Source organism: Myripristis murdjan, chromosome 13 (assembly GCF_902150065.1).
Source record: "Myripristis murdjan chromosome 13, fMyrMur1.1, whole genome shotgun sequence".
In the NCBI taxonomy this organism is placed as follows: Eukaryota; Metazoa; Chordata; class Actinopteri; order Holocentriformes; family Holocentridae; genus Myripristis; species Myripristis murdjan.
Window position 1 is genome coordinate 14,928,388 of NC_043992.1, and position 20,700 is coordinate 14,949,087.

A 20,700-nucleotide genomic window follows, 5' to 3' on the forward strand; every position below is an offset into this window, starting at 1 on the left:
CAGGTTGAAACTGCAAAAAAACAAACCAAACAAAAACAATGTCATTTTTTTTTTTTTTTTACAATAATACCGCAGCTGTTGTCAGGTGATTTGACCTAAATGTGGTGTCAGATTGTGTTAGATGATTGGACTGGCATTTTTTTTCCTAATATCAAGAGAGCACATTTGGCTGTCAGTGTCGTGCTCACTCCTCAAAACACACCTCTGGCCTCGGCTGTGCTCTCATCAGGTTACATAATGTTTTTCTGGAGAGTAAATGAAGATTGAGACCAAAAAACGACAACACCTAGACACTCATGTATACTCATTATGATTATACTCAAATGGACAAAACCTGTATTTTTTTAACTGTGTGTGATAAAATGTTATATCTGTAAGCTGTGTGAGGCTGCTCATCTCATTGCCGATCATAAACAAACTATTTGTTGTCTTTGTTATTGGCAGCAGCCAAACCGACTGGCATGTAAATAGCCACTGACTCACAGGGGCAAAACAAACATGTTGACGTGCTGTTTCCAAGTGGGGTGTGTTTGTGCGCAAGTGTCTGTGCGTGTGTGTGTGTGTGTGTGTGTGTGTGTGTGTGTGTGCATGCATGTGTGTGCGTTCATGTGTGCCTGTCTAATATTTTGCAACTTAATGGAGGCACCCTCCCCGCCCCCCACCCACCTCACCCACCCCATCAGTCTGTTGATTGGTCTGTGGCTCCTGGCTGCAGCAGTGCGGATTAGGCCATGTTCCCCCACTTTATGTTCGCTCTCTCTCTCTTTCTCTCTCCCGCTCCCTCTTCTCTCTCTCTCTCTCTCTCTCTCTCTCTCTCTCTCTCTCTCTCTCTCTCTCTCCGCGTCACATGATCCGTTACATCACGGGATTGAGGTCAGAGCTGGATTAGAGCGAGCTACACCAGCGAGCGAGCGAGGCAACGCTGGAATTACTGAAAGTGAAGGAGGGGGGAGGGGGGGGGGGGGGGGGTGTTCAGATGGCACAGAGAGATGACAGGAGGGAGAGACAGAAAATAGGAGAGAAAGAGAGAGAGAGAGAGAGAGAGAGAGAGAGAGAGAGAGAGAGAGAGAGAGAGAGAGAGGAGATAGAGACTGGCACAAACAAAGGTAGAGGAGCAAAGGAAAGTGTTGGGGCGTGAAGACACGCAGATGTGCGGAGGTCTTAGTGCCATCCCTGATATGCTACTAAATGGAATAAAGTGTTTTGACCAAAAGGAGCTCTGTAAGAATTTTATCATCATTTCCAAAGATGAACAGTGTATCCACCGTGCATCAGTCAAACCAAGAAGACTGCAGAGTTTATACAATTACGGCCTAAAGGGAACAATGTTCAGAAGCCCAGGCCAACACACAACTTACTGAAGCAGAAGTAAAAATCAGGTTTACACAGGCCATGGTCAATGAATTCTATAGTTTTTTACTGTAGCTAAGGTAAAGTAATATTAGTTCAGTCTGGCAGGCAGAATGACTTCTAGGTACATGCCTGAAGCACAGCCATGGCCTGAAGCTAGCTGCCTTTTAATCTTACCAGAGTTAGTGTTGCTAATGTACAGTATAATCAATATAACCAACCTGTTCCTTGTCCTGAGCCATTTGCTTCATCTTAACCTGACCAGTCTCTCTCTTTGTTTGCACAAATGAAAATAAGTTCTAAGTTCAGCCGCTCTCCTCGGACTGCCTCTGGATCTCCACCACCTCGTCCTCTTCTCAGAGCTCTGCCTCTGCTTACAAACTCAGCTGCTACTGGAGGACAGTGTCTCCACTGCATCCAGACCCTCCATTTTTCTGTCCTCACCATCAGGAAAGACTGAACTGCAGATATTGGACCAGATGCAAGAAGCGATGCGCACAGTTCTCATTTTTGTCTGGATCCACAGATTTATTCTTATTCGGTTGTACCCACTGATTTTTGATTTTCTTTCTTAGATAACAGAAGATTATATGAGTGGTTGAGCGCGGTGTTTCCAGGATGAGAAATGACTTCCCATTGTCACAGTCCACAAACTGTTTGCCCAATGCCAAGGACATTAAACATGCATTAAATGAGTACCACTTTTTTTAAAATTTATTTATTTATTTATTTTTCTTTTTTCTTGTGTATTGCTGCTGTTTGTCTCGCACTTGTAGTTGTCATTTCCACGTTGTACTCTTTATTTTGTCCTTTTTTTTATGTTATGTTTTGTAAGTGCATTGTAAAAATGTATAAATGTAGCAGGATGAATGATAAAATTGATGAAAGCAATTACAGATGATACGAAAACCTGCAATAAAATAGTAAAAAAAAAAAAATGAGTACCACTTGATAGTCATACTTGATATGTTTTAGAGTAATTTTAAGGATGAGATTATCAACAAAAAAAAAAGTATATTTGAACGCAGATGGTTGAGAGTTTTGTTGAAAGAACAGCATAAACAAGTATATAAACTGCAACAGGTATTTTCTAAAAAAAAAAAAAAAAAAAAGTTAATGAATTTTAGAGCTTTTATACAGTAAAACAGTCTTTGGCGGAGCTGCCAGAGCTGTTCTGTCCTTCATCACCATGGAGAGCTTGGCTTGGGCAATGTGTGCTTTTTTTTTTTTTGTCTCCATTTAAATATTGAACGTCCCTCTTCTGAGACGACATTCACAGCATCACAGATTGAAGTTCTTGTTCTTCATACAGCCTTCATACAGAGAAAAGACTGGGTTGAGAGAGGAGATGACATGAAGCGAAGGCTGGACTCGAATCTTAGTTTTAATTGTACGTGGTATGTGCTCTACATGATGAGCGCCCTAGTTAAATATAGCTTTATACATCATTTGGTGGCTTCAAATGAGAAATGGACTGAATGGTAATTTAAAAATTCTACATCGATCATTTGTGGTGAAAATTTGTGTCAGAAAAATTTCTTCATGGTTTTAGCACCATGTCTTCCAGTTGTTCCCTGTGGAGAAATTGAGTTTTTGGCACACATGATGTCTTCTGGCTTGAGATACCATGTTTGGACACTGAACTCAAATAGACTGGGGTCTCATTGCTGCTCCTGAGGGCTTACAGTCTGCCTAAAGGTTGATTTATGTTCGCTACAGTATTCTTAATGTAATATAGCCATGTAGTCTTATTTCAGTTTAGGACATGTTAAGACACAGATGAATTTTGTTTGTAACAGGTAAAGTTGATTGAGAGTATTATTCTCTGTATCTTCTTATGCCTTTTTTCAAATTTTTGTTTTCAGAAGGGACCCTTTTCCCCATGCCCACGGAAATGTCATGCCAGCATTTTCATATGTACACACCAAGGCCGTAGGTACAAGGGCCCCCCCCCCCCCCCCCCCCCCCCCCCCCCCCCCCCCCAATGTTCAGGCACTCCAAAAATGCCCCCCCCCCCAAAAAAAAATATTGCTGGAATATATTAGCAATTCAATGTTCAGGCATATCTGTTCCCCCCCAATGCTGAAATTGTGGTTTCGGCCCTGGTACACACTTTGGAAACTGTTTTTGAAAAGCATTTTTGAGGGCTGAAAAAGCTGGCTTAGTGTGGATGGAAGGCTAAAAAAAGATGTGTTTTCAAATCCATCTAATACTCTACTGGAGCCTAAAAGAAGCCATTGCTCTATTTAGCTTATTTGTCCTGAATGCAGTGAACCACACAGAGAGACAGAAAGGTAGATGTTTGGTGGTGCTGTGAGTTTCCAATGATAACCAAAGCAGTCGGAGCCCTGACCCTGAGTCTCCACTGTGTACCTGATCTGGAGACACAACACAGCGCCGCGTCATATTCAGCAGCAACACCACAAGCCACATGTCAAGGAAGGAAAGGAAGGCCAAAGAGAAAAAGAAAAAAGCAACAGAAACACATTGGCCATGAAAATCACAGTCAAAGTTTTGTCATGTTCTCAGGTTTTTTATTTAAGGTTAACAATTGTAGAGGCTGATGGAGGAGAGTGTTCTCTTTTCTTTTCCTGGCTTGTCCAGTGACACCCACAGACGTCCTTCCAGTAATAGCCCTCCTGTCTACCGATACTCACCTGCACCACACGCTCTGAAAACATGAATGTTTCCTAGCTGGTGACATGTGATGAGCTAAACCTAAGTCAATTATTTTGGCCCTTATTGGTTGCTGCTGGAGGTCCACCATTATAATGTTCTTCATCTGCAGGTCAACATGGATAATCCCCTTGTTCTCCCGATGTAGCAACGCTGTGGATAGAACCTATACAGACAAATCAGTACACATTCTTGTTAAAACAAATTCGACTACGATCACGAAACATTCATCTTCACTTCAAAAACTGGGACCTCCACAGTGGCTGTGTCTGTATATTGTCATGAGAACAGCCAAGAAGGAACTAAAACAGACCTGATGTATGATGGGGTGTAACTCTTCTTAAGTAAGAAACATCACTGCTTCACAAAATCGCAAAGACTGATGTCCAGAAGTTGGAATTATTAACGAATGTGTCGTCTGTGAACAAAATAGCCATTCCACTTAACAATATTGCATTTGTCTGCATCCAAAGCCTCCAGCCATCTGACCACAGCAATCTGCAGAAAGGGTAGATGAGGGGAAAAAACGACTTAATGGCAATGGTTTTTTAAAATTAGAATTTTTTTTTATCTGCTTGATGTAAATGTCTCGTGTTTTGAAAAGTATAGCACAACCTCATAATCAGCAAACACAATGCTTTTACCTTTTCTTCTGCCTGACTCATTAAAACTGGGTTTTTCTTTGTTATTCTCTCAACTTTTTAGTAACTTGACTAAGTGACAGTTTTGGTACCTGGAATGAGGTGGTCATGTCACCCACCGTCCCCCGTGTCCACTGTGCCCTTGAAGGTAGGCCTGCCTTTCCAGAAGCCTGTTGTCAGCCCCACTAATTCCCTCTCACTTATACCTAACTCTCTCGCTATGCCGACGATGGCGAACAATTTTTCAGGAGGAAATGCTGGACAATATTTTGGGTTATTTTTCTCTAAAAACAGAGCAAAATAAAAATCCTTGGAGCTTGGGAGCAAAACAAATTTGTCCTGTTCACAAGTAGAAGAAATCTGGTGCATGTGTGAGTAAGCATGCACTTTTTCATTTTGAACTGTGCTTTCCTAACAAAACTTTGAGATTTACTGTTGGAGATTACTGTTACAGCTGGGAAAAGTTTTTCAAGACTCCCAGATCGAGATGTTACTTCAGTCAGTACTTCAGGTATATTAAGCAACTAGGCACCGAAGGACAGACAGTGATATGTTCGTCAGAGACATTTTACATCGTCCCTGACAGCACAACAGGGTGTTAGTTTCAGCTTGTGACTGAAACTAACACCCTGAAACAGAGCTACATTTTTTTCAGATTGAGATCTCCTCAGTGTGTCCTTCTGCTTGCACACTTGGAGTTTCATTCCCTTCTCATTCCTGTGTTCTTGTTATGTAGAAGTTGTACATGTGATGTTTAGGGGACTTCATCTGTGTATGCCAGGTTTTTTTTTTTTTTTTTCGTATTTTCATTTGCAAGAGGTCAAAGTTTAATTAACGACACTTTATGTCCCATGATGCACTGGGCCAGCGAGAGCATCTGTCACTAGGGAACATTGGAACCAATTTGTCATCTGGAGAGAGGAAAGCACTATAATCCTGCCAGCAGAAAGAGAAATGTCCACAGAAAGATGGACATGGAAAAGGGAGAGATAGGGGAGGGAGGATGATGAGGAGAGAGTGACAGTATGGAGAAGAAGAGGAGAACGAGGAGGAGGAGGAGGAGGAAGAGAGAGAGACAGTAATCCTGTCTAATTCACTTAGTGTTGCGCTGAGGGAGCAGGACACTAAGAGGATTTCGGACATTCTCTAAATTAGATCAGCAAGAATAACAAACTGCAAGGAGAGGTGGAGTGGAAGGAACAAGGGGGCACACCAGCAGAGGTGGCATGAAGGAGGGGAGACGCCAAGGGGGAGAAGGAAAGAGGGGAACATGGGAGGAGCAGGTGGGAATAAGGATGGACAGGGGGGTTAGCTGATGATGATATAAATGAGAAAAAATGGAATGAAAACTTTGAGCTGAGTTTGTAGAAGTTAGGATGTCTTTTATAAATTGTTTTTGCGTCGGCACCTCAGTAGCTCACCTGGTAAGAGTGCGTACAACTTTTTAAGGCCGAGTCCTGAGTCCCGAGTCCAGCATCCCAGGTTTGAATCCGCCCTCAGGCCCTTTGCTGCATGTCGTCCCGACGCTCTCCCCGTCTTTCCTGTCCCTCTCTACTGTGACAGTCAAATAAAGCACAAATGCCAAAAAAAATCTTTAAAAAAATCTTTTTGTATGTGGACTATCATCAAGTCACCTTCCCTGCTGACTTAACAGGTGAAGACAGTTTCAGACAGTAGATTGCATTACAGATATCAAGGGAAATGGTACACCCAGCCCCTTTAATGCAGTTATATTTGACTTCCTAGAATTAACATTACAGCAAACATTACAGATATACAACATAATTTGGTCTTGTTGTAAATTACATAACAACTGATTCAAATTTTCAGATATCTAAACATATAGATATCCACAACATCATTCTTCATAGGACAAATGACATCACTCTTGCCATTCATGTATATGATGTTTGTCAGTACAGATATCTACAACTGAATTATGACTAGTGTCAATTCTAGTTTCACATATCTGCAATTTAATCCCAACTAGTCATAATTCCAGTTTAAGATAGTGTCACGCTGACTAGTTAAAAGTTAATTTATAATATTAAAAAAGGACAATGTATATATCTTGAATTGACTTGGAGTAATGACTAGTTGGAATTATATTGTAGATATTTGAAATATGAATATGGTAAAAGTGATGTCTTTTGTGCTAGGAAAAATGACGTGGAGAGGAAGAATGTCACTGTGGATATCTGAAATGTTCTTTTTGACAAGGAAGAACTGATTTATGGATATCTGCAGTCTAGCTATTAAATGTTAAAACAACTTGCCATGCACTGACTGCTGCAGCTGAAGGGACAGTTTGTCAGAGTGTCCAAATATGAATCCCCATAATGGCTGTTGTGATGGCAAACTGTAGCGGCTGGGTTATTTGGCAGTCTGGATGGCGTTATTTAACATGCAACAACTTGCAATAATGACGGTATGTTATGTAATCGTGTATAAGGTAGACATCAATCAAAAAGTTTTAAATGTCCAAATACGGACATGCAAGGGAATCCTGATCTGCAGCAATGACATCCTGGAAATACAAATGTCTGTGAGTCTATACATTTGGATTTAGCAAAAAGTAATGCTCTCCCCTCCTTCAGCAATTAATTTTGAGGTGCCTTTGAGCAAGGCACCATTAAGTAGGAAGGCTGTCATATGGTCAAGAATGTGGTAGTCAACTCAGTGTGAAAATGTGTGTTTTGGAGGTTTTGAATGTGAAGCAGGGTATTGCTGACCCTTCCCTAAACCCTAAAACCCTTTCCTGAATAAAGAAGGTTAATTAAAGTGTAGGATTTAGATGGAAGGCAAAGACAATTAGAGAGGCAGTTGGCAGATGGAGGAAATCTGTGAGAAAAGAGGGAGGACAGAGATGAGATTCACTGATAACTGGTGCACAGTAACTAAGGCACTGCCACCTGTTGCCACCCGTCACCCAGCCAGTCAGCCAGAATCTGTCCCTCACATGTACAGTAAGTTAAAAGATTTTGAACAGCCTCTTAGCCACTCTTTGTTCTTCCTATTTCCAAATTATCACTGAGCGCTCCCCATAATCCAGACAACCATTTTAGTCCAAGACATCATTAAGCTGTGGATCTAAACCCTGACTTTTACTATTAGTGATATTAACTAGGTGTTAAGTTGTAATCTGCAGTAAAGACCTTAGCATAAGTGTATGCTGAGGTTGACAGTGGCTGGTTGATCCATTCATACTGTAATACTGATCCTGTTACCACTACTAGCCGCAGATCACCCACACCTACTTACGCTGGAGCTCCGTGTGCTTTGGCAGCATTACTGCAGGCTTACAACTCTTATTTAATGGTGATGACAAAATTATTCAATCATCATTATGCATTATTAATTTTATGATAGACAGTTTGATTATAACCCTTGAAATGTTCTGATGAAGTTTACGTAGAGCGGAGTAATTCAGTGTTGAAGCTGACTGCTCTCTTTTGTAAACCTGTGATGTTTCTGACAATAAACTACTGCTATTACTAGTTCCTCTAATATTGCCATATACCATGTCATTGATAAACTGTGGACTTTGTGCAGTTTTTATATATATAGAAACATTGAAATCAGTGGATTATGGTGATTTCATGCCGTATGGATAATCACAATATGGGCAATATAATCACAGTCATCATAACTGAGAACATCTTAACTCTAGACTGTGTTCTGCTCAAACATGGGCCAATTACTTTTTTTAAAGATTTTTTTTTTTTTTTTGTTTAGCATTTCTGCTTTATTTGACAGTCACATTAAAGAGGAACAGGAGAGGCAGAGGAGAGAGAGGGGACAACTTGTAGCAAAGAGCCTGAAGCCAAATTCAAACCCAGGACGCTGCAATCAGGACTCGGCCTTAACAAGTGGTACACACTCTGAGCACACAAACATGGGCCAGTTACTATGTAAATAAGCTTAGCATTTTTTTCTAATGGGTTTAATGAAGTCCTCATAGGCTTTAGGACATCAGAACGATTGAGAAAGTGTCCGACTGTCAGTGCAGAAACTGATATAATATTAAGTTGACCATCAAATACTTGCCCGTGATAATCTAAAAATTCATCTCATTCTAAAATTATTCATCTGATACTAAAAACTCACGAGGCAGTTGCTATCTATGTGGCAACTAATTTTATTTATTTATGATTTAAATAAAATAAATAGTATCTACAAATACTGTTTTTCTCTCCTCTGACTTTGCCTTGTTCTCATACAGTCGTACAAAACATCCCTCACTATAGTCTGACATGTTGCCAGTTCATCTGTTTAAATCTATTTCTCATCATGGATTCCTTTTGATTTTATTGTGTGTGTGTGTGTGTGTGTGTGTGTGTGTGTGTGTGTGTGTGTGTGTGTGTGTGTGTGTGTGTTTCTGCATGTGTGTGTGTGCCTTTTGTTAGTTGCAGTGTTCATCTCTGAATATTTTTAGTGATGACTTTCTCTCTTTGCATGTGCACATATGTGCCAGTGCATGTTTGTCCTCTTGATGATGGCTCTCCATGTGTTGTGCCTGCGCGTATATGTGTGTATATGTGTGTTTGGGGGGTGTGCTTGGCGGCGTTGGGATTAGAAATCGATTAAGAGGAAATTGGACTGCAGGCAGACAGGAGGGAGGAAGGGAAGGAGGGACGGATGGAGAGGCTGGTCGCTCTGGCAGCCTGTGGCATGATTACAGTGCGCCTCCAGAGCAGCCCGGCCGCCAGCTTGTTGGTAGGGGATTAGGGAGGGGAAAGAAATGAATCATATTCCTAAGTCCTGAGTGTATCTGTGTCTGTGTCTCTGCTTCTGTACTCCAGAGTCCATATGCTGCTACTAGGGGATTACAGGAACAAACTGCCTGGGACCGGAGTGCAAAACACAGGAGGGGGGCCTCTATCTATCTATCTATCTATCTATCTATCTATCTATCTATCTATATCTGGAATCATGCACTTCCTAGCTCCAATTATATCTACTTGTATCTCCTTTCCTTTCTCGTTTTCCACCCCACAATCTGATCACCTCGTTCATCTCTTCATACCACATTTTAAATCATTTTTTCTCGCTTCCTTAGGCCTTATGTAATCTCTTCAGTCAATTTATTTACCTCAATTTGACTCTTTCCATCATTGAATATTAATGTTGAAATTGTCTCCGCTTTCCACTGTGTCACTGTGTAACTTTAAAGCATAAAATTCAGGTGCCAGAAGATGAAGACTCAAGCGTGGCACACATCATCGCATTTTGTAAAAGTGCAACTTGGGTAAAAGGAGCGCTCAAGCCCATTAGTGAGCGTACTATGCTGCACTTTGTTAATGAGCTTTTAGGCTAGCCAGTGCTATGCTGTGTCACCGTGGGCCTGAAACCCAGCCTTCTGTTCCCTGCAGGCTAAATCCCGGTCGACCCAGCAAATGGTGGTCTGAAGAAAAAGGTGCACCATCCATCCAAGTTAGTATAATAAAGGCATCTTGAAACAATATTGCATGAAATGTTGTCCAAGCATTTGTCTGCATTCTTCCCTGTAGAGCCATACAGAGCAACACCAAAGAGCTGAACAAAATCATCATAAAGTTACCTGGAAACAACAAGAGCTGGAGCCATCTAATCATTAACAAACAGGGACACCTCCTCATTAAAGATCAGCAACAACTGTAACACAAGAAATATGACTTCAAGCCAGGATGCCAATGAAGCAAGCATTGTTTGATACCCAACAAGAAATGAACCATCAAAGCAAGGTAACCAAGGCACTTGGAGGTGACAGCATCATCTTCTTAATGATTTGTGGACGCAAGAGAAGGTACCAACAGAATGAGACAGGGCCTTGTCACAATGCTCAAGAAAAGTAATCTCAGTAAATGCTTTGGACGTGAATGTGAATATTTTGGACTTTGGAAACACTAAGTTCCATATTTTCAAACTAAATGTGAGATACAGTATATCATCTATGGCTGATAACCTGGTAAACAACCCAAACTATAATCAGCAAACTATATGTGTTTTAAACAATAGATATTGAATATATGATGTGGCCCAAAAAAAAAAACACCAGAGAGAAAGACCAGTGAGAAAGAAGCAAAACAAAGACCATTGAAGACACTTATGAGAAGGCAGAATTGGAGGTAGACTGAGAATAAACAGGTTAGCATCACCAGAAAAGAAAGAATGCCACAGAATAGCTGGAGGTTCTACACAGTTCAAGAGCTGGAGGAAGCGGGGGCTTCTTGGCAAGAGGCTGAGACTATGGCCCAAAAGAAATGAGGTGGAGAGCCATCGTTGATGCCCTAATCTCCCTTGGGGGGTCAAAGGGATTTATGACAAGTAAGTCAGCTGTGTAAAAAAAAATAGGAAGATGCACACAATACTATGAATCTCTAAGGCAGATAAAAGTTGTGGAAGCTGTTGTCAAGCAGCCAGAGCTCCCAAATGATTTTTGGCCTGGTCTTTGGCTTCTGTCTGGATGGAGGTGAAGCATCCATGGTCATATTCTCCACATCGCTGCAGCTGCTGAAGTCAAATTAAGCAAATTACTGGTGTTTACATTGAGACTGCTGAAGCTCTTCAGGCCCGGTTTTCAGGTGTTCAGACGACTCAGTTACTTCTTTGTTTTTTTTTCTGCCACTTAAACCAGATGGAGACATGCAGTGGGGACAGAGGCTCTGATTGGTCAAATGACAGCCAGTTGTGATGCTGGACAACTTTGCCTCCAAATTAGGATGACCTACACCAAACCCAACACACATAAGCATGTCACTACAAGTGTCTCACTTTAAAATAATTGGCTCTTGGTACATGCAGCTATTTCGTTTCATTTCAGTTCATTTTGAATTCAATTCAGTTCCAGCTGGTATTTGTAAAACACAGCAGAGCCAATTAACAATACAAAAAAAAAAAAAAAAAAAAACAGGCACAGACCATATACTGTCACTTAAACAGCTTAAGCATGCGCTCCGTATACCTTTATTGTGTTATTCTGAATCAAGGCTCACAGCTTTCTTTCAAGAGATAGAGCATATCAACAAGTCATAAGCTAATAGCGTGCCTAAAACCTTTCATCCAATGCGCTTCCCACAACCCCGACGGAGCTGACTCCTCTGGACTATCAGTGGCAGGGAAGCAAAGAGACATTCAGCAATCCAAAATAATCTGTCCATCTCTCGTGATTCAGTTTATGGCTGGTGGAACGGTGGGACTCAGTATTATGGTTAGTTCTAATCTGTTTTCTGTCCTCTGTGCCCTGCTTCCTCTCATCTCTCCCTTATACCCACTCAGCCTCCTGTATGGATTAGTGGAATGCTCCCAGAAACTGATTCCCAATCTTCCCTCTTTGGATGTCGAGCACTCACTTTGCCTCCCATCGCAGCCCTAAGGGGAGCGTTATAGAGGGATGAACACATGTCAGAGGTATAGCCTACCTTAATGCACTCTGGTGTATTGGGTTGGTGTGATTTAGTGATACTTAAATCAGCGGCATCATGCCAGGAAGCTAACCTTTGACATCTGCTTGGCCGATCTAGTCATTTGAATAAAGCACACCTGAAGTATTAAATATGATACTCAGTGATCAACATGTAAACATCAAAATCCAATCATGTATAAAACACAGTGCCCCCATGATTTTTATTTAGTAATTTAATGTCTCAGAAACATCATGGCTATCTAGCATGGTGGTGGTGAGTTTGGTCAAACACAGGAGACGTTAACAGATGAAATATACAAAATAAGAAGATTCATTCATGCCAGAAAAATAAGCAGAGAAGATTATAATAATGTAAAAGATAAAAGTAGATGATTAAGAAGCATACACAGCATCATATCCTATTACTGCTACTTTTATTGGATAAACCCCTGAGTCTGAAAAAAAGAAGAAAAAGAAAAATATAAACAGAGAAAAAAAATAAAAAATTGGCAGTTGTCTAGAAATTAAGAAAGAGAGAGCGATTCGGTAGGGTGAGTGCCTGTGTAGCAACACATTGCTGATACCAGACATGATTGCATTTTCAAGTAAAGTTTTAATATTTACAAAAGAACAACAAAAAGTATATTAGCAATATCAATGTCAGCTGAAGACATAATATTCATAATGACAGTAATAATACTGATAATAATATCAACTTCAAAACAAATTACCACAATTTTACTTCAAAGAATTCACAAATTTTCAAAGAAACATGTTGTTTTAGTCTAATACAAAAAAAATCAAACGATACATCAAACACATAGTGGTACCCATCACATCTTTACAAGCTGGAGCTGAGAGAGACACCAAACTCTCTGTGCAAAGGGGGGCTCCATCATGGCAGCCCAGTCCCTTCCCTTTCTCTGGTGCAGTCTTCTCTCCTGTCAAACAACTCACCGGAGTCTTTTACTTTTTCAGCAACAGGGTTTTGTAAAGTCATTTGAATATTCAAGAACTGCCTCAATAATCAGTCGGTCACTAACCCCGTGCAAACTCAGCGTGGGATGGAGCGGGAGTTTACTTGGCTGCCTTAACTGTTGTGTGTGTTTCTATTTACCTAAAACCGCAAGAGCCATTCTGCTAAGGGTTACAACCATGCTCAAAGGCAACAGGTTTGTACTGCAGAGACTTTAGTGACTAACCCTACCCCTTCCCCCTGTACCACACAGGCTGCAGAGTGTCAGTATCGTACAAGGCTACTGGGAATCATCAGCTTCTGGATGCTATAAAGTCCTATTCTGTCGTTTGTTCTCTGTTTTCTTATTTACTGAAACAGTGGCCACCCTAAGGACATCCACATCTGTCTGTCTGCCATTCAGATGTCTGTTAGGGGGGTGTGTCTGTTTGGCTCCAAGCTTTTTGCATCGGCTCACTGATGGAAATAAAAAAGCAGCTTTAAAAAAGGACATACATCAGAGCAAATAAAAGACAAAGTGTAAAGGGAAGAAATAAACATAATCTCGGACTCTTGTTTGATTGTTGCACTTTAGCACTCAACATCAAATTCAAAGCAGTCTATTTTAGTCATTACTCAAACAACTCATGGGCTACTGAAAGTACAATTGTCATGCTGTAGTAATGAGAAAAATAAGCACTGTTTTAAATTTGGTCCAAGTCAAGGCTAGTCAAACTGCTTTCTGAATTTCAGCTCTATCATTCAGACCTAATGTATATTACTATTAACTAGAACCACTGAGTCAGCAATCAAAAGGATGCATTTTATATGTGACTAGATAGTTTCCTTTGTTTTTCATGTTCTCTTTAAATCCTCTTATGAATAATATCTTGATACAGTAATTAAAATCATTATTCACAGCAATTACTGCCTTTTAACCCACTGAACTGTGATTGCTGATTAACGAAGATTGAGTATAAAACTGTTGTTTGTTTAGACTTATTTGATCTCATTATACAGATATTACAATATTGCCTTCCTTTTACATGCATTACCATTCCTTGATTACAAGGTTGATTTCGTTGTTGCATGACATTTAGATAAATTGCCATCGTCTCTTTGTTACAGTCACCAAGCCAAACATCAACACATCAGTTACTACACAGCTTCCACAAATAGTTCCAAACAGCACAAATGAAAAAGATTTTTTTCAGCTGATTAGTTCACAGACTGATATGATTAGTTGATTTCTGTGTCCCATATTTTCTTCCTTCTTCCTTTTAACACTGAACGCAATCTTGGGGTGTTCACCTCGCTGTGATTTCGTTCCCTTCCTCACCTCCTTCCCTATTCCCTCCCCTGCCCACTTCTGACTTGCTGTATTTACAAGACCTGGAACTTCCAGGAGTTCTGATCTTTGTAGTCCAGACAGTCAGTGGCGTTGAAATTGAGCTTCCAGGCAGCTTGGTCCTTGTAGTCCAGACAGTCGACAGCTCCAAAGCCCAGTGAGGCGGCTGTGTAGCCCTGGGAGGAGAGCGAGGCGGGGGACTGGCTGAGGGGCCCGCCCATGGAGGAGGCCGTGATGGGGCTCAGGGCGCCCCCGGTGCCCGACAGCTGCGGGTGCATGGGGGACAGGTAGGAGCTACAGTCCAGGCCAGTGAAGTAGGAGGATGAGCCTGCGTAACTCTGGCTGTAGGCCGGAGCCTGGGTGTAGGTCATGGGGTAGGCAGTGGAGCGCTGCATGCAGGGGGTGGTAGAGGCAGACAGAGGGTCTGGTAGTGGGGAGATGGAGGCCGGGCTCCAGATGGAGACTGTGGCGCTGGCAGAGCTGGAGCTGGGGGTGATGGCGGTGCCCGGGGGAGGGGGTGGAGGGCTGTAGGGTCCGTTGGTGGGGTTGGCACTGGCCTCAGCATTGGTCTCCCGGGCCGGAGACGCCTTCTTCTTCGGAGGCCGCGGTTTGGACTGGCCTGTGCTCTGCTGCTGCTGCTGGCGGCACTTGGCACGACGGTTCTTGAACCAGACCTGGAGGACAGCAGGGGGAGTGGGTGAAGTTATAGAAACAGCTAGTAGTATCAAATGTGACAAACACTTTTTACACTTTTTATACCTTCATTATCAGATTCCACACACACACACACACACACACACACACACACACACACACACACAGGCACACACAGGCACACACACATCTGCCTCTCGCTCTCTCTCTCTCTCTCTCTCTCTCTCTCTCTCTCTCTCTCGCTCTCTCTCTCTCTCTCCCTCTCTCCTTTTGTAGGTCACACAAACACAACACAACTCAAACTCTTCCTTTCTTTCAGCTTCTAAACAGAAAGAGAGAAAAACCCTCTGTGAGTCTTTGTGCAGTACCTGGACTCGGGACTCGGGCAGATTGATCTTAAGGGCCACCTCCTCCCTCATGAAGATGTCCGGATAGCGGGTTTTGGCAAACAGCGCCTCCAGAATATCCAGCTGAGCGCGGGTGAAGGTGGTTCGTTCCCGGCGCTGCTTTCGCGGCGTATCTGAGGGGAAAAAATACATCCGGGCATGATTATCGTTATCATTTCATTATTATTATTATTATTATTATTATTATTATTATCGTTATTATTATTATTATTATTATTATTATTATTATTATTATTATTATCATCACACATTTGTCTATTTGTTTATTTAACGTATTTGAGTTTAATGTGGACTATCTGATGTTGGGAGGCCGGTAGTTATCAAGCGATAGAGAGAACGTATCTATGTTGGCATATATTAGTAAAATGGATAAATAAATAAGTAAATAAATACGTAAATAAGCATATAAATAAATAAATAAATAAAATACAGTAGCACACACATAAGGATTACCTTCTAAATTGTAGTATAGTTAGAAAGCAACGCGAGAAAATTTAAGAGGATTTTAGGAAGAAAGAAAACTTCTCGATAATAAAACAAGAAAATGAATTGGACCTCTTTATTGTACAGCAGAAAATACATTTAGTTATTCCTTTACTTAATTTTGGCATACATTTGGGGAACTGTACAATAAAAGTTTTTTTTTTTTTTAGATATCACAGAACGTTTGATTGGCCAGTATCTGTTGGGTTTTAATAAAGCGCCTTGAGATAACTTCTGTTATGATTTGACGCTCTACAAATAAAATTGAATTGAGCTGCAAAATATAGACTGACCCAAAGTTTTGTTAAAATTATCTGAATTGTTGAATTCAACTCATTGGTAGGCGCACCGGAAGATCATCGTTTTAGTGCTGTAAAGTGCTGTTTAAATATACTGTACTTGTCTCGAGAATTTCCGTCATTGATTTAAGTGATTTGAGTTTTTTTCCACTTCATGATGTAAAAAGGCCTCAAGTTTTGTTTTGAGAATTTAAATCGAAATACAAAAGGGAACGCACGAAAGAACATCGGCGCATTATAAGATCAACAAAGAAGAGGAAAACTTAATGCAGAATGTAAACACATAAATACTGTCAGGCCTACAAAGAGGCCACGATGCCTTTCTCCCCCCAGTACCAATGCTGCGCAACATTTCATTCAAACCATTCACATCTCACTGATGACAGATGCTCACTGACTATGAGGTGGTCTTTCACTAAAAAAAAAAAAAAAAGCCATCTAAATACAATACAATGCACATCCTTTTTAAAATAGGTTACATTATTTGAGCAACAGCTTGGAGACTGTTCTGATGTTAAGTCACTGTGTGAACCGGCTGCGTTTCCATTCACACACATTTTTATTGTTCTTTGACTCTGTAATCCGCTAAACTTATAGGTCAAGTGAACACATGTTGTCCTGGCTGAAGTAACATAGAGACATCTACTCATAAATGCATACTCATGACATAGCTTCAGAGCTGAATTTTTAAGGAGTATGAATGATTGAACTGTACTGGCTAAGTTGGTTCCCTGCGTAATGGTTCTTTTACGCACGGAGAGGAAAGCGTGCTGGCACTCTCTGAATTCCTCTGGTCTCTGCACTTAAAAATAAACGTTTTTCAACTTAACGTAGCCTATAATAAAATAATAAAACGACATATTCAAATATTTAAAATAATTGTGCTACTTACTGGGATATCCAACGGCGGTGTGGAGCAGATCCATGCCCGGGCCGGACAGCGTTAACCCGTTCACGGCGTAATGGGGTTGCTTAATGTAGGACATCATGCCTCCTGCCGGCTTTAAAACACTCCCTCACTCACTCACTCTCTCTCTCCTTCTCTCAGACCGGGGGCCGGGTCTCCTAGCTAGTCTCCAGGGGGTGTCTCTCTCTCTCTCTCTCTCTCTCTCTCTCTCTCTCTCTCTCTCTCTCTCTCTCTCTCTCTCTCTCTCTCTCTCTCTCTCTCCCTCTCTCTCTCTGACCCTGTCTTGTTTTGCCAGGCTTTATATCAAGTGTTTTTTGTTTTTCTTTGCTCTCTCCCAGTCTCTATCTCTGTACTACCCTGACTTAGTGTCAATGAGCCGTGCACCTGTTGTTGAAAACTGCAGCGGCGGAGATGCGCAAATACACCTGTCGTAACCTGGAGCGCAAAACCACAGCAGATTTAAATGGTCCTTGTGTGGCTATTCTAAAACACACGAAAAATGAACCTAAGCCGAGAAGTCAAGACAAAAGTCCAAAAACACAACTAAACGAGAACTTTGCTATCAAACAGCTATAATGTCTCCATCCAAGTCGTGCGTAACTGTCGTGCGCACCGGCGTCGTCAGGTGAAAGGTGCCAAAAACAGTTCCAGAAAGGTTCGGATGTCTGCGGTCTGGGTGCTGCGAGGTAGAGGGGCCCCTGGCAGTCCCTGGTCCCTGAGGAGAGGATCTGGCTGCAGGGTGGAGAAGTGAGGCGAGCAAGAAGAGGCTGGCTAATTAGAAGTAACTTCTTACTGAAGTAGACACCCAGACCCCTCCCTCCCTCCCGCTCTCTCTCTCTCTCTCTCTCTCTCTCTCTCTCTCTCTCTCTCTCTCTCCCTCCCTCCCTCTCTCTCTCTCTCTCTCTCTCTCTCTCTCTCTCTCTCTCTCTCTCTCGGACACACACACACACACACACACACACACACACACACACACACACTGTTCATTATGTGGACATGCTTGGTGTGTAGCGCATAACATTCACACTAAATTTATACTATTTATACTAATAATTTTCCACTTGATTATGTTTGCCAACAAAGTACAGTCGTCTGGCTCTCGCAGTAAAATCGATCAGATGGAACTTTTATTATGGCAGTGTGGAAATACAGTCATTGCAACATTAGAGACAAAGGTATAGATAAGCAATAATAGATTAATAGGACAGGCATTTGCAACATACACAACTTACTACAAAATAAATTAAGATACAGTGCAACTATATATTATATATCTGACGTTATCTGTTAACTTTATTATTATGAACGTGGGTCCCATAGCAGAGTTTGATGAGGCCTGTTGCCGACCTCTGCTTCAAGAGGACCTGATATCCATCTCATCTTATGTCCAGTCTCTAGTCTGGTCAAGGCAAAGCAATTCATTAATTTCTTTAGCCATTTTCAGAGGTGAGCTCCTGAAATAATTGGGCGACTCTGTCTGAGTGTGGAGGCAGAGGGATAGAGCAACTGAGGGGTGGAGAAGGGGGTACAGGCCGGATTAAAGGCAGCACAAAGAGCGCGTTGTTCTGCTATTAAATCCCCTTCTGATCCCCAACATGCTCCCTCCTGGCAATTCATCCATTCATCCACAATTCAGCAATAATAATAACAATAATAATATTAATCATCATCATCATCATCATCATCATCTTTGTTTTAAGCACAAGTGGCCTTACCCATACATTTGCCTTCACTGTACCTTAATACATATCTTTACAACATATGATGCAGAGATATCGAATAAACCCACCTACACGGAATTTATTATTAAACCTCACCTGATGTATGTTATATGATTTATGGAGAAAGCATGAGGGGATGCTGTTCTAAAAAAAAAAAAAAAAAAAAAAAAAAGGCCGCACGTAGAACTCAGTAAATTAATTGTAGACTGTTTATATAGCTTAAATTATTTGTAGTTAAATTAGGATGGACATGTTGGGTTCATATTAGACCTTTACTTGGCCTGCCATGAGGAGAAACTGACATAATGATCCATAATGATGAGATGTTTTGTTCCGCACAACGCGATGTTCAAAATAAATTTGCATTAGCTATAGATGCTTGGCGCAAAATGATGCGTTCAAAGCCGTCTGGCAAAATCGTGAGACCCGGTTGTTTCAGCTCGTTCATTTCGACCCAGTGTTCCCGGGGAGGCCACAATGCGGCACAAAGGTTGGTTGGTAAAAATTTGCAGCCGGTTAAGTGGCTGTCCCGTATCTCTGTCCCGGCTAGCTTGGCCTGCGCCATCCTCAGCGGCTAGACAATTTCACAGTGTCCAAAGCCGATTCTCTGCGCTTGTTAATTGAATCGGATTTCTTATACTTTAAAATCCACGCACACACACACACACACACACACACACACACACACACACACACACAGACCCATGTAGCTACAGCCCAAACTGTATAAGGGGTTTATCTAGCTCTGTAAAGCCAAAGCGGAGATATAAAGACACACCGAGAGAGAGAGAGCGAGAGACAGAGAGACTTTACCGGCGTGTTTGAACATTTGTAAATCTCGAATAAAATGTCTTCACCTGCTGCGTCGACCAGGCACTCTGTGTGTATGTGTGTGTGTGTGTGTGTGTGTGTGAGTGTGTGTGTGTTTGTGTGTGTGTGCGTGTGTGTGTGTGTGCATGTGTAGCCCCTGTGTGTGTGTGTAAGTGTTGCTGTTGACGTTTGGGATAGCTACCTTTTGCATCCAATGGACACTTCACCTGCGACACATCCAGGTACGGTTTGTTTGTTTGTTTGTTTGTATGTTTGGTATTTATTTATAGCGCAGGCAGGTTGGAGGCAGGTTGGAGGCAACATGGACGAACTGAACCAACCGGATATTACAGGACAAGCAGTCAGTGTAACTGTAAAGGCAAGAAGGGCTGAGACCTCCAACTGACGGAAGAAAAAAAAATCAGCAGCAGCCAGTCCTCAGATATGCCACAGAGCGCGCGAACCACTGTGCTGTGCACGCGCCCGCACTCTTGGCGCACCTGCTCCCCACGCGCTCTTCCTCCCCGCTTTTTTTCTTCTTGAGACACTTAACACTTCATGTTTCGTCATTATTTATTATTATAAATCTTTTTTTTTTTTTAAGCAATTTTTTCATTCAGTAATTTTATCAGGCTATTTATTGCATTCGATTTAAACGACTATCTTTAAGCGATTACTGATGAAATCTATGAAAATACACATTGCCAATATATAAATTTATTATGGTTTTAGTTTTTGTTCTAAATGCATTGAAATCGCCTGAAAAAAGGAGGATTCTACTACGTAAAGATGAAATAAATAGAATATAGCCTTTATAGGATATCGAAAGAAGCAGAAAAGGGATCAAATTAACCAGAATTACATAAATTAATATCGAGTATCAGTTTTGTTTTTTTGTATTTCCAGTAACTGGCTGTGATCGAAGGCCTGTCCTTAACGAAAAATGTGTAGGCCTGTGGGCCAATAAATTCACTTGCTATAAAAATATCACAGAAAAAAACTTTTGCGAAAATTGAAATCTTGAAATGTTGCAGTGATGCAGTAAAACTATAGATTAGGATGATA

At 41.4% G+C, this 20,700-nt stretch overlaps 1 protein-coding gene across 1 annotated transcript; it reads right to left on the reverse strand.

Moving 5' to 3' along the window:
• Positions 1-12,248: 12,248 nt before the first annotated feature.
• LOC115369911 (homeobox protein otx5-like) lies at positions 12,249-17,891 on the reverse strand. Its single transcript, XM_030066640.1, has 3 exons — positions 17,090-17,891; positions 15,377-15,528; positions 12,249-15,028 (listed from the first exon to the last, which is right to left on the reverse strand). The coding sequence occupies exons 1-3, from the start codon at positions 17,184-17,186 to the stop codon at positions 14,390-14,392; spliced, it is 888 nt and encodes a 295-aa protein (XP_029922500.1). The 5' UTR covers positions 17,187-17,891; the 3' UTR covers positions 12,249-14,389.
• Positions 17,892-20,700: the final 2,809 nt, after the last annotated feature.